Source organism: Pinus tabuliformis, chromosome 7, assembly GCF_031772625.1.
Source record: "Pinus tabuliformis cultivar Carrire ecotype Pingquan chromosome 7, CPIR1, whole genome shotgun sequence".
Classification (NCBI taxonomy): Eukaryota; Viridiplantae; Streptophyta; class Pinopsida; order Pinales; family Pinaceae; genus Pinus; species Pinus tabuliformis.
Window position 1 is genome coordinate 264,934,996 of NC_142293.1, and position 15,141 is coordinate 264,950,136.

General features: G+C 39.8%; 1 protein-coding gene across 2 annotated transcripts in view; it reads left to right on the forward strand.

Moving 5' to 3' along the window:
• IMPL1 (myo-inositol monophosphatase like 1) overlaps window positions 1-15,141 on the forward strand; it is a 192,299-nt gene that overhangs the window by 119,985 nt on the left and 57,173 nt on the right. For both annotated transcript variants that reach the window (XM_089458050.1, XM_089458049.1), the window contains exons 5-6: window positions 2,683-2,740; window positions 2,890-2,942. In XM_089458050.1, the coding sequence (XP_089314176.1) occupies window positions 2,683-2,740; window positions 2,890-2,942 (111 nt within the window). The remainder of the gene's footprint in view (window positions 1-2,682; window positions 2,741-2,889; window positions 2,943-15,141) is intronic.

The following is a 15,141-nucleotide window of genomic DNA, read 5'->3' on the forward strand; positions in this document are numbered from 1 at the left end:
TCAAGGCCTTTTCTCGCAAAACCTTTTCTGGGTATTGGAGAAAATGTGTTCCCTAGCCTCGTAGACAGAATCTGAGACTAGAACCCCTGTTTGAGCTACACAAATTAACAAATGAAGCCTTCACTTCCCAAGATATTCATAGACCTTTGTTGTCCTGAACATTAAATTTTTGCCCTCTTGCGACCCTGTCGCCATGCGACCTTGCAATTTCTGAAATCTCGCCGCCCAGACGAATCTTGCGGCCAAAATCTTGTTGTTGCAGAGGGAGCTTGTTGAAAGACCCTTAGATGACCTCGTTGCTTTTGAGATAGTTTTGGCTAACTAGTGTATTGACAACAAAAAACTTCCTGTAGGATAAGACCAAAATAAGAGTGTGCTTAGAAAGACTCGATCTGCCTCAGGAGATTGGTGGCCTCAATTTTTCTGCCAAAATGTTGCTGCTCTTTAGATAGATACTTCCCTATTTTTGCCAAAACAAATGTAAAAGTAAAAACAAATTTACTAACTACGGTGGAATCTTTCACAACTGAAATCAATAGGGGAAAATGGGTTCTTAAATCCTCAAAGCCTCGAGCTCAAGAAAAACAGAGATAAAATGATCCAATCCAATGACGTCTCAAATAAATCCAACCCCCTTGTATTTATAGATTTCCTTGAGGGGATTTTCTCCTTAATTAATTGAGGGAATTTTGTCTTTGCGGTTTTTGCGAGTTTCATGATTACGTAGATTATCTGCCGGATACATTGCATTAGGTTTCTTTTTGATCGATGTTTCGAACCAGCAACGGTGGTTTATCCTAATATCTGTCGGCTAAGCATCTCATACATCTCTATATATTTGGAAAAGTGAGACCAGTCTTTCGTAATCTTTCACATCCTGAAGATGAACCACCATTGCTGGCTCAAAACGTCGATCAAAAAGAAACCTAATGCGATGTATCCGGAAGATAATCTACATAATAAACCCCAACTTTGTGCTTTTTTGTCTCATTTGCCTCAAACTTGTCCAAACATTGGGTATTTTGGGGTTTACCCCCTTTATCGAAGACTATAGCCTACAGGCATCGATAGGCTAGTTTGTCCCTTGAGCCATTAATCCCACGAGGATATTACACTTGCTCCACTGTAGGTGGCAGCAACACTTTTGTACAAGAGTTTAGTTGTAGGTACGACAATTATTGGTACGATGGATTATGGAAAAAGGCAAGGGCTTGTGGTAGTGGCATTACGGCGGGGCAGGGATTGCTGAGTACAATAAAATTTGGTGGCCGATGGTTGTGGCAGCAGGGCGACAGAGGGTGATGGTGGCTATTTGCAGTAGTGGATGGGAGGTTGTACGATAAACAAAGAAATGGTGACTCACTGGTGTGCGTGTGCAGTTTTGGACCCTTTTTTTTGATGACCTTTTCTTTATATCTATTAGTTTTGTGTGTGTGTGTGTGTGTGTATGTTTCTCAATGTCAAAGCCCTGTTTTCTTCTTTTTTTAATGGCCAAAGGCCTATTTATTTATTTTTATTTATTTTTTTGCTTAGTCACAAATGTCAGCACTGGAGAAACTCCAAAAAAAATTGAGAGTGTGGCTAAAACCTGGCCAAAGGCCTGGTGATTAGAAAACATGGCTCTGAAACCAATGTAATGAACAAGGTTTGTATACTCACGAATATTCAAAATATCTAGAATATGTAAAATCCTTTATAGGACAAGTAATATATTTATGTAGAAATGTTTGAATGTACAAGTGATATTTTTGGTTAGAAATGAAGGCTCTGCTTATATACTAGGCAAGAGCCCCTTCACGAATAGTCATCTCCTTTAGGACATGTCTCTTCAATATGCTAATTATTTATTAATTAGATATTATGTTCATGATACATACCAATTTGCATGGCCAGGGTTACTTTCTTCTCTGTTATGCTTCGTTGTGGGTTAAACCATTGGTTTAGTCCTTCGTTTTGTGCTGAGCATTATACATCAGAAACAAACATCTAAGGGTTGAGATAAAACATTTATTCTTTTAATAAAATGCTTCAAATCTTCATTAATAATCAACTGTTTGGTGTTTCAATGTCCCTTATTTTCCCTATTTTTATTAACGAGCCTTAATTTCTGACCTTTGATTTTGAACTTTTATGTTTTCTCTTGTCTTGCCTCTTTACTAAGCAATGAGCAATAATTCTTTATCTGTTTTTTTGCTGTGCAACACAGCCTAAGCGAGATTTATAAAGCACTTTACCCTGTTTGCCAAGGATGCTGTTTCTTTTTTCTATCATTTTATTGAGAAGCCGTAACTTTTGTTTGATCATTCATTTGCTCAGAATTGTCTGATATGTTTTGTCTGGAATCTGGATTATTTGATGGTGATAACTTTAAGGAACCATATCTTTTTTGGTTGTGCAGAAACCTTGGGAAATATTTGTTTGTTAAAAGATTTAACTGTGAAGGTTCTCTATTTTTGGTTCTTTAAAAATCAATATCCTTTGGTTTGAATGAATTTTATAGAAAAAATGGTCAAAATGACTAATGTGATCCTGAAGAAATTCAGGCAAATATTTCATTTTTAATGAGTCATTCTTTTGTGGGGAAATTCAGAAAAGATATTCAATTACCCAATATTAGCTCATTAAGATTTTTTTGGATTTGGTTTAATTTGGAGGATGTTTTTTGGGCTGAATCCGATGCAGGTAGAATTTGCTGGCGGACCATTGTGTTGGGTAACTCGTACCTTCTCTGCATGTGCAGGTAATTAATTTAATGTTTCCTATTCAGTGATATAATTTGTGTTGGGTAACTCGTACCTTCTCTGCATGTGCAGGTAATTAATTTAATGTTTCCTATTCACTGATATAATTTATGTGTCCCCCTTTTCTTATTATTTGCATATTTCATAGGGGGAGGAGCATTTTGCAATGGTCAACAGATTCATGTTAGTTCCACCAATGAGGTATTCACATTTATGTTTTTCTATGCTCTTTAGTTTTTCGGTGTGTTATTTAAATGTGATCTTACGATGGATACCATCTATAAACTGCCTAGGGAAAAATCTGCCTTTACGAAGTAGAGCTTCTTTCACGGTAATCCAAAGAGTCTAGAACAGAAAGAGAGAATTAGCTCAGAGCCTCGATGGTGAAAATAGTTTGATAGAGCAAGTCTTGGCTGAGAAATAAGCATAAATAAATTTCATTGATAAGAACCGTTTTCGTGAGAGATGAATACTGGGGTGGGAAATTCAATTTTACAAGTAAACTTTAGAATAATCCAAGATGGTGAAGCGAACAAAGTTCCTTCTTCAGATTAATTACTCCAAAAGACTTGGAATATGAAGATGTCCATTGAGGATACCAATATTATTATATATAATATGTATGAAGAATGATACAAATGAGAATGAAAAGTCTGCTTATATACTATGCAGGTGCCTCTTCATGGAGAGTCATGTCTCATTTAGACATGACTCTTCAACCCAATTACTAATTAACTAATCATTATTAATTATTATCATTTACATTATTTCCTATATATTTATTCATAACAAATGGTAGGACTAAGGAAACACTATCATATTATGCAGGGTCATTATTTTTCCAGAAGTTAGAGGTTTCTCTTATATCTTTTCACTATTGGACTCTCATTTTGTACCACAGCCCCTAGGATAGTGCTATATATATCTTTTAGTGTTGGTTAGACCAAGTGATTAGCTTAGTTTGATACTTATCTACATTGCACTTATTCTTTAACTTCTTTTATCTTGCTTTCAGCATTACGTAGGAGTTGCTTTTGCACTCTCACATTGTACTCACATGAATGTATGTTTTAGTCCCATTTTTTGAATTTTGTAGCAATGGTCAGTCTTTATGAACAATGTTTTAGCCCTTCTAATATATGTTATGATAAACTTAAGACATGTTCTTCATGTCGATTCCAAAAGAGGGAACATTCTATTTTTGAAAAATCAAATTATATATCTTCAAAATGTCAAGTCGGCCCTCCAGCAAAATCATGTCGGCCAGACCCAAAGGACATCTATTTGGCCTCATCCATTCACTATAAATAGACCATTCGTCCTCCTCCATTGGGCAGAAATTCGGATCACTTCTGAGGCTCAGTTCAGATTATTTGAGGCACATTTCGGATCACTCTTCTTCGGTTATGTGAAGTTAACTCTGTGGAAGATCAAGCTCCTGGACAGACTTATTCTCTGTGGCAGACCGAGTTCATGAGAAGACCTAATTTCTGAGGCAGAGAGAATAGGACGAATTCTGAGGCAGACAGATGGCCAAATTCTGAGCAGACCAGGGTGAATTATTTGGACAGTGGATTGACTTGTCCAAAGGGCAGTATGACCAGTGTGACCAAAGGTTGTGTTTGATTTGATGCATCTCTGTTGAATTTAATGATTTCTCTAAGAAAAAGGTTGTTGGGTTTTTCCCCCATGTGGGTTTTCCCAGGGTAAACTCTCGTGTCTCTTATTTGGTTGTCTCCTTATGATCCTACTGTCATTTTGTTGAGATCTTCTGTGTAATTACTTTATGATGAATGTGAATGAAAGAAAGATTAAATTAAGAAATGATAAGAAGTAATTATTAGCTTAGAGATCATTGAAAAATTCAAAAATCCACACCATTCACCTCCTTTGGTGGTCATTTGTTGGGCATTAATAAAACCAGCCTAGATAACTCCGGATCTACCAAGTGTCGAGAGGGATCAATATTCTTTTCACTCTAAAAGAGGTTTGCATATGAAGAGATTTGAGCCCTCCCAGTGCTTGGTAGATCTGGAATTAAGATGGATCTATGCTGGTTTAATTTCCCCCTTTAAACAGGTTATATTCGACATGAATACCATGTGTTCTTGTAAACCTGTAGCTCAAAAACCACTGTTAACTTGAGTAAGTAAAGTTTACCATAACTACCCAAAAAAAAGAATTAAAAAATAAAAATAACAAGAATAAAAATAATTATTTTTATTTTGATACAGTCAAAATGTTTACAAGATATTACATAATGTTACAAATCTCTACCATACTGGGCGAGAGAGCGCCTCTTGACACTTATCAGATCTTATCTTACAATCATTTCAAGTTAGATATTCTCAAACTAAAGACTGATATAATGTTTTTTTGGATCATGGGGTGCAGGTATATATCCATCATTACATTCTGAAGGAGGGTTATTCAACTCCATGTGTACATATACAACTGTGTAAATTATAATGGTTCAAGAAATGAAACACTGAAATGACAGATCTAATGCTTGCTTGACAACTAAACACAATTAGTAGCCGTAGAAATGACAGCTTCGGAAGCAGATAGTTCCAGAATTAGCTTCAACCTCTTTGTGAACACTACAAGGCATTTAGGAGCAGATGCCTTTTTCATGGGTTACTATTTTAATAAATTAAAATGTATTTTCATTGTATATATACAAGTGATACATTCATATCAGCTGGGTAGTGCATTATTGAAATTAAGTATTTTTGTGGAAGTATGTTCAGGATACAGGCCCTTCACTATCTAAAACCCATGTATACAGATACATTTCAGCATCCAGCGACAATCTCTGCACCTGTCAACAGTAACGATAGACTTACCCATCAATGATGTGTTGAAACTAGTTGCGGGAAATTGATTCCTTGATTTGTGCCTTAATTCAAGGAGTCAAATTTGAGTTTCTTCTTTGGCATGCTCGATTTCCTAAAAATTAGGACGAGCTATGATGCAGTTAACTAATGTGCTCAAGTGGAAGGACAAGTTACTTGTCTTCTAGTGCAAGTTGATTGAGGAAAAGGATGAGTGGTTGAGTTTCAAGTCTTAGATTTGAGACAAGATGAGTTGCATGTGAGTTTTCACTTAGTTAACTCAATCAATCACAAAATCATTCCTTAATTAGAAACTCACTAAACTTAGCCATTCGAATTGCTATAAAAGAAGGAACGAAGGCACACTTTGTATCATAATTTTGTGTGAGCTTGTGAGAGAAAGAAGCCAAGGGGTTTTCTTGTGCGAATTGTTGGAGGAAGATCCCTTAGAAGTGCACATAGAAATAGGGAATTTCCCTATTTAATAGGAGTCAGATTTGCGCGAGGAATTCGGGCCTCTAGTGCGCATAGATTTAGGAAAGCAGGGTCAACATCTTGCAGGTTGTTTCAAGTCTATACTAAGATTGAGAGGTCATTGTATTCTCTATTGAAGCAAGTTTATTTGTAAGAGATCTATTGTTCGCTCTTCTTCAATAAAATTCTCAAGCAAGCGAGGGTTTTCCTAGTTGGGTTCCTTGGAAAAATTGGTGTTCTCTTCTGTGATTTGTGCATTTATTTATGTTCCTATTCTTTTGCAAAGTTTAATAGTGACATTATGTGTTTATATGAAAAAAAATTATATTTCAGATTGTTCATATTAGCAGATCAGAATTTTGTGGAATTTCTACATTGTATCAGAGCAGTGAACAAGAATCGACTAGCAAACAATTTTGAAGTTTGAAAAATAACACACGCAGGAGTAGGATTGAGCAGGGTTGCAGGGGAGCGCCCCCCTCCCCCCGCACGTCCCTGCTCTGAATTCATGCTTTGGTTGGGAGTGCTTTAGGAGCTAGTTGGGAGCGCTTCGAACAGGGAGCAATTTCGGGAGCGCGCTCCTTGCAAAAAAAAATGGTCACTGGTTTTTCGGGAGCATTTAGTCTTTTTTGCATAACATTCCAAATGCAATTTTTTTTCAAAGAAACAAATTTTTTTTGAGTGGGGGCAGCCTAATGATCAAGCCTATGGCCCTAGTATTGATATGCGGTTCATGGTAATGTTAAATTTTTAAAGTAAAAGGATGAAAAGTGACAATGTTATCTGTCATCCTTTTGCTTAAATTTTTAACATTACTATGAAATGATTCAGGATGTTTGAGAGTGGTTCCGACCTTATTGGATTTCACATGGAGAAAGTAGAATTTTAGATCTCATTCAAAATCCAGTAGACTTATCAGTTTTTCAAGATTTTAGGATTGGGGGGATTGCAATGTTTTCATTGGATTTTGTCATGTATTAGGGTATAGAACTCGTATTTAATCAAGAGCACCAATCCCTCTATGTACCTTGATGTTAGTGACATTGGTTGTCGAACTCTTCTATTATGACCCTCCTAAAAATGTACTCATCACTCAAACAAAATCTTGATTTGACATGCTATGCTTTTTCTATCTTATGTTAATGCTTAGAGGGTGATATTAATGACAAAGATCCCTATACAGATCCAGAGGTAATGCCAAAGATACCTCTGGATATTAATGCCTAGAGGGTGATATTAATGACAAAGATCCCGATTTTCCAAGAAGACTAAAAAATTACACATTTCTCGTGGCGGCAAGAGGCCCAAGCATTAGCAATAGATAATAGATTTACTTGTCTTTTCTAGTTTCTAGTAGTTTTTATAACTATTGACTCTTTCATATTTATTATGATATTTTTTGTAAACAATATATGACAATTTAAGTTTGAAGTTTGAAGTTGGCAATTATAACTCATTAGTAATGAATTATGAATATGATGCTTCGTGAAAGTTGAAAGTTGTTTCATTTCATTTCATTTTATAACATTTCATTTCATGTTAGATATTATTTGTTGTAATGGTTACACTTAGCTTACAAGTACACCTTTGGTGATCAATGATGATAAATGTTATATATTGAATTTTGAAAGCTTGAAACTTTAAGATTGATGAATCACGAGACTCAATATGTTGTATGTTACTATGTTACTAACTTGTGGATGTGGTTGATGAAGATTATAACTTCTAGATGATTGTTGTTATATGGTTCAATCTATGTTTTTTATATCTAATTCATCATTCTACATGCTTTTGTTGACATATATGCATCAAAATATATAAAAAAAGTATATATTATATAAAAAATCGCTCCCCGAATTGCTCCCAAACCAGGGGCTTCTGAAAATGTCGCTCTCGCTCCCCGCTTCCGCTCTCGCTCCCCTCTCCCGCTCCCGGCTCCCGCTCTCGGCTCCCAAGTAACCTTGGGATTGAGAGAGCAGGATAGACTTGATGGCACCACAAATTTTGGTGTTTGGAAAGTTTGGATATTGTTCTTGTTGGATGAGTTTGGGCTAATAAAGGATTATGCAAAGAAAGATGTTGCAGAACCTTTAGATCTAGATGAGTTAAGGATTTTCCAAAGGTAGATGGCCAAGACCAAGAGGATGATCCTGGATGGACTTTGGGATCATGTATTCCCTCACGTTGCAGGTAAAGATACAAGGAAATGTGGGATGCCTTTATCAAGCTCTATCAAGACCCTTCCGAGAATCGAAAGATGATTCTCAAAGAGAAGCTGAGAATAGTTAAGATGCAGAAGGGTGAGAACGTAACTTCCTATCTCACCAGAATTCAGGGAGTCTGTGATGAGCTAGCAGTTGTGGGAGAGAAGTTGGTGGATGGAGAGCTAGTATGAGTCGCTATAAATGGGTTTACCAAGGAGTGGGCTACTTTTGTCCAAGGGATTACTGGATGAGATAAGTTGTCGGATTAGAAACGCCCGTGGAGTGACTTCACTTAGGAGGAGCTAAGGCTCAGTCTATTTAAGGCTTCTAGCAATAGTGGCAAGGGTTCCAAGGTTGAGAAGAATGAGGAGAATCTTTCTCTTGCAGGTAAAGCCAAAGGCAAGAAAGGCAAATGGAAGGGTGAGAATAGTTAGAAGAATGATAAGAAGAAGTATCTAAGCAAGATCAAGTGCTTCATTGCCATGTTTTTGGGCACTCTGCTTTTAAGTGTCCTAATAGGAAGAAGAAGGGGTCGGATAAGGAGCATGTAGCTACATCAGCTGAGGTAGATGGGTTTGCCTCTCAGTTTGAGAAGGATTTCTCATTGATAGCTTGCATGGCAAGCTCAGTAGGGAGCAACATGTGGTATATTGATTCAGGAGCCTCTTTCCATATGATTGTGAACAGGGAGTATTTCAGCCAATTGGATGAGAAGGATTTGCAGGTGAATATTGTGCTTGGAGATAATGGCAAGTATTCTACCAAGGGAGTTGGTACCATCAGCTTTGAGAGGGAATCAGGTAATTCTCTTCATCTCAAAGATGTTCTCTACGTTCTTGGGCTGAAGAAGAACCTGGTTTTAGTAGCTACCCTTTAGGATAAAGGATATGATGTCATCTTCAATAAAGGTAAGGCTTACCTCAAGCATCTAGCTTCAGGGATAGTGAAGCAGATAGGTGTGAGGGTGAAGAATCTCTACAAGTTGCAAATAGAGACAGATGCGGCCTTGAGCAACAAGGCAAGATGTGAAGATGTTGGTGAACTTTGGCATAGGCACATGGGACACTTGCCTCATGTGGCGCTGAAGATTCTTCAGCAAATTGCCACTGTATTTCTAGTAGGCGGCGTTGACAAGAGTGGAGTGTGCAAGGGGTGCACGCTTGGCAAGTATGCCAAGTCTTCCTTCCATGGTCAGGATAGCAGAGCCAAAGGGATTTTGGAGTTGGTGCATTCAGATGTGTGCGGGCCCTTTTCTTCTCCATCGCTGATGAGGCACAAGTATTATGTTGTGAAAATTCCAAACTGGAATCCTATTGCAACAATTGGTATTATTTCTTCTAATTGTTAATTAATTTAACAATTTGTTTGCTAGAACAAATATCGAAACAAAAGCTCTGTAACCTTCACAAATAAAATTCTGCGGAAAAATAAAACCCTGGAAGCTAAGAAATGCAAGCACACACAAAATATAACACAATTATTTTTGGACAAAAGTCCCTAGAAAAACCCAACTTGGAAAAATCGGTGCAACAGTAAGGGTTTTATTATTATGCAGCAGTGAGAAATTTTGAGTACAACTGGATGCCGAAATCTGGCAATCCTACAGAGAAAAATACTGACAAAAATCTAGTGAGGAATTTCCGCACCCCATAGGTAAACTCCAACACAACCTTCCTTCAGAAAACTCGGCCCTCTGACCCTTTGCGTTAGCCTCTACGCTGCAGTGCGCAATCTGCTTGACGTCAAGCCTCTGACTCTTCTGTGATAAAGTTGTTCTGCCTTCTGTTGGCTGGGAAAATGCTTCTTCGACATTCTGGGACTCTTTCCTGGCCTCTGGAACTGAAGACATATTTCCCTCTCAGCAGATCGAATGTGCCGAAGCTACAACGCAGTCCCTGTGTCATCTACTCTGTGGCTCTTCTGCCTCTTTGCAAATGCAATCACTGGATCTGGAATACTTCCTCCAGCCTCACTGTCTCTACCCCTCACACACTGCTTCGATCTCTAACTCTCTCTAACAACTGACTGCTGCTACTCTGGAAATTGATCTGCCAAGAAATCGAACTTCTGGTGCTCTCAGATGTTCTCTCAATCACCAAATCGTTCTCCCCTTATAATCCTCTGTTGGGGCACCAATGACCAAGATTAAAACATAATCGATGGCTAGGATAATTTATGGATCGATCTGTGTGAGTTTCTAGATGATTCTCGCCTTGACTTAATTAACACTGATTAATTAACCTTTTCTCCTTAGTTAGACTTAGGAAACATTAAAAAAATTGGTTAATAATCTAATTGAGTCACTTCTATGCGGAATTTCTAGAAACTATTTCTTGGTTCTAGAGATCTCATGTATTCTAGCCAATCCACAAAATTTTGTGGCTAGAACACATCCGGTGCTACACAAACTAACACTCCCTCTTAGCGAGGAATGTGTTCCAGTGCTACACATGCTGTCACAACACCCTGTCTCTGCATCATCTCTTGTCACGTTGCTGATGTCTGGCTGTTGTTGCCCACCAACTACTGCCCAACTTTGATATGTGCTGCATCTGTGTTATTGACCTTGTTGAACTGTTGCCAACACTGCATCTGCACTACAACTCTGTTGATGTTGCAATTGAAAAACATCCAAAATACTGAATCAATTGTGATCAGTATAATGCATGTCGCCTGAGTCTTTGACTGCTACTAGCCTCTACATTGTCCACTAAAGACGCAACGCTGATGTTGACTCTGCACTGTACCAACTGCACTCTGCTCCCCAGCATCTGACTGCTACTAGCCTCTGCAACTGACACTCTGGCATCTGACTGCATCAACTGTCACTGATCCATCCTGCTACTGGATACTGTGGGCCCCTGTAGCAAGGTATTGATCCATGAGGTGGACTCCCAATCTCTGTAGTTCTCTGGGACTACAGAATGAAATCTGCCCACCTCTCTCCTGGAGTTATATCTGCAAACATAGCGAAGTCTTCCTCCAACCTAGAGGAAAGCCTATCAGTCTTTGCTGAAGCTGTTTGTTGGTCGTGCTTCTCCTCCTTGTCCTTCTTCCTGAGAGGACACTAGGTATTGTAATAACTGAGCTCACCACACCTGAAGCATTTGACCTTTGACAGGTCCTTCTTCTTCTTCCTTTGCTCCCCCTGCCCCTGATTGGGACCCTTTGGTGCGAAGGCCTGCTTCTCCTCCTCCTTCACCATCTTTAATCTGCCGCTACTGTTGCCACTTATGGAGCTTCTTTAGAAGATCTTGCCTCAATTCCTCCTGCTGCAAGTCAACCCACATCGTGTCCCACTCTAGTGACTTTGTTGATTTTTGGGTAGCATCGGATGTGCTCTAGCTCCCAAATTTTGTGGAGGGGCTAGAACACATGGGATCTCCAAGACCTAGAAATCGTTTGGAGAAATTCCACCTGAATTGTATTTTATTAAAATAATTAATATTTTAATGGGATTCCTAAGTCTAAACTTAGGAAAATTAAAATATTAATGGGTATTAATGAAAATATGGGTGAGAAGCTTCTAAGAGACGAGTATCAAGTCTAATTTAATCTTAGTCGTTGATTAGAGATTAGATCATGATCGTTGATTTCTCAACAGGAAAAGTATAAAGGAAGGCTTGGGGTCAGTTGGAGAACACACACAGAGAGAGCAGCACTTGAGCTAAATCGAAATTTTGGGGCGTGGTTTGCTGAGAATTTCAGAGTAAGCTTCTAGTGCAGAGAGGGGACATTCGGTAAAGGGACTTCCGTCCAAGGTCGAGAATACATAGTAGAGAGGCAGAGCAGCACCAGGGAGAGACAACGCAACTCCAGAAAGGGTGACGCAGAGGCTGGAGGGCTGACGCAATCACTTAGAGGCAGCGCTTGGGTTTCTGTGAGGCAGATCGGGCAACAATTCAACAAATCAATTTCTGAGTCGGGAAGGCTCATTTGGAGGGTGACGTAGCTCCTAGTGGAGGTGACGTAGTTCCAGCACAAAGCTAGGAGAAACAATTGCTGCACAACACTGGGGATAACAGTCACCTGCGGGGTTTGTTCATCCAGTTGTTGGATTCACCAAAATATCTGTCTCCGGATAGAGGTACTTCTGCCGGGTTTATTCTCTGTTGGGTCAGCCAGATTTGGCACCCTAGTTGTATTGAGAAATTTGCTTAATAATAAAACCGTCATATATGCTGCACCAGTTTTCCCGCGTTGGGTTTTTCCGGGGACATTTAGTCCAAAAATAAGTGTGTTATCCTTTGTGTGGTTGTTTCACTTATCTTTCAGTACTTGATCTGTGTATTGGTGTAGGCTGCAGTGTATTTGCATTAATATTTTCTGAATATTTCTGAAACGAACTTGTTAAAATGAAGAACACAAGTAGGTAATGCAACTCAGTTTACTGCGGTAAGATTTATGGTTTGTTAGATTCAGAAATTTTCACATGGTATCGGAGCAATTGCATATCAAGGAGGACTGAAGCCATCAACAAAAGGACAGAGGAAAGTCTGCGTGTGAAGACATTTGTCTTGAGACACAACGCAGTTTCTGGCCAAGAGAGTAGAGGAGGGGTGACGCAGTCACCAAGGGAGGCTCACGTAGAGCCTGCATCAAACTGATTGGGTGATGCTGTTGCTGTAGAGGGCAACACAAAGACTTGTTGATTTGGGTTAGCATCGGATGTGCTCTAGCCATGAAAATTGGTGGAGAGGCTAAAGCACATGAGATCTCCAAGACCTAGAAATGGTTTGGGTAGATTCTAACCGGTTTGGGAGATATTAAAATAATTAATATTTTTAATGGAGTTCCAAAGTCTAAACTTAGGAAAAATAAAATATTAATGGGTATTAATATAAAATTGGGTTAGAAGGTTCCAGAAGTCATGGATCAAGCCAAATCTAATCTTAGCCGTTGATTAGAGATTTAATCTCGACCATTGAAGGGCCAACGAGAAAAGTATAAGAAGAGGCTTGAGGGTCAATTGGAGAACACACCAAAGTGATCAGTCATTCATTTTGCTAGAGTGGGGTTGTTAAGCAAAGTTGAATCAGTGATCAGTAGCGAGGGGCAGTGAGTACGAGGCAAAGAGGCAGAGACAATACTAAGAGACCAGTGCAGAAGCAGAGAGAGCGAGAGCAGAAACTAGTCTACGTTACGCAGAGCCCAACAGAGTCAGCACAAAGGTCAGAGGGACTGCGTCATCTACGCAGAGGCTGCCGGAGTGATGCAGAGGGTCCTAGAGGCTGCGTAGTGCCTCAGAGGGCTGACGCAGGTCAGCAGGAGGTTGACGCAGAGGCCAGAAGTGCCAACACTGAGCTTCAGTTGTGCTGGAGAGGGTTTTGTGGGACAGGTTTTCTAAATATTTGTTTTCGAATATAGAGGTATTGCTGCCGTGTATTTTTCTCTATTGAGTTAGCCGATTAGGCACCTAGTTGTACTCAAGGAAATAATGCATAATAATAAACCCTCAGAATAGCTGCACCAATTTTCTCGCATTGGGTTTTTCCGGGGACATTTGTCCAAAAATAGCGGTGTCACTTTGTGCTTGTTTTCTTTCAGTTGATGATCTATAGATGTTATGATTGTATTGTGTTTATTTCAGTATTTAAATGTTTTAAATAACTTGTTCATAATTTACAAGTAGAATAAATAAACCAAAATAATACATATTAATTTTGTAACGGATAGACTTAGAAAATTCAACATGGTATCAGAGCGAGGTTGCAGATCATAGAAGAGCTGAAGACATCAGCTAAGCAAAGCATTTGTAGTAGAATCAACTGTCTCGAGTGACAGTAGCTGATCCTTGTAGAAGCAACAGAGGAAGGGTTGACGCAGTGGGACTGCGTCATCAGTCTGGGCCAGAGAGAGACCAGCGCAGAGGCTGAGGAGGGCAAAGAGAGGCTCACACAGAGCCACGCAAAGACTAGGAGGGTTGACGCAATGGCTGAGGGAGCTATTTTCGCTGTAGCCGAGATTGCCCAGAGCCTAGAGGCTCAGTCCTTCAGTTGCTAGGGCGAAGGAAGCTGTGGGCAGTGTGCGGGAGCGAAGATGGTGGGGTACTGTAGTCAGAACAATACCTAACGAGGCAAGACCAAGGTAGAGGAAGTTGTTGCCGAGGCGGATTTCTAGCCAAGGAATTCGAATTAGTGTTGCAGCTGCACAGACGATTGGAGAGGGGCAACTTGATGGTTGGAAGAAGGATTTCCAGGAGGGAAATTGGGACTCAGAGTCAGTCTAGAAGAGAACCTCTAGATGGGAAGTAGAGAGACTCGGAGGAGTCGACAGAAAAGAGCAGAGAGACGACCGTGAATGGGCTGAGAGATCAGGATAGGCTGGACGGAGCGTCCAAATTTGTGGTGTGAAAGGCCAGGATCTTGTCCATTCTAGACAAACATCGTATCAAGGGATTCGCCTTGAGAGTAATGGCTATCCCAGTTGACCTGGTAGCTAATGAAAGGTACGAGGAGGCAATGGCTAAGGCAAAGTGCATCATCCTTGATGGGGTCAAGGATCATGTGGTTCCACATATTGTCAAGAAGGAAACGACAAAGGAGATGTGGGACACTTTGAAGACATTGTAGCTGCATACTTCCGTGCAGAGGAAGATGCTCCTAGAGAATCAACTAAGGTCATACCAGATGCAGAAGGGAGAGCAGATAGATGTCTTCCTCGGTCGGTTGAAGGAGATCCGTGACCAACTAACTTCCATAGGGGCCACGCCGGATCAGGAGTTGATGGTGAGGATCGCACTTAATGTAGTCTCCGAGGAGTGGGAGACATTTGTCCAGAGCATACTGGGCAGGGCGAGTCTTCCAGATTGGGAAGAACTGTGGGCAGCTCTTCGTCAAGAAGAGATCAGACGGCTGACCAAGACGGGGAGTAGCAACAAAGGGGTTA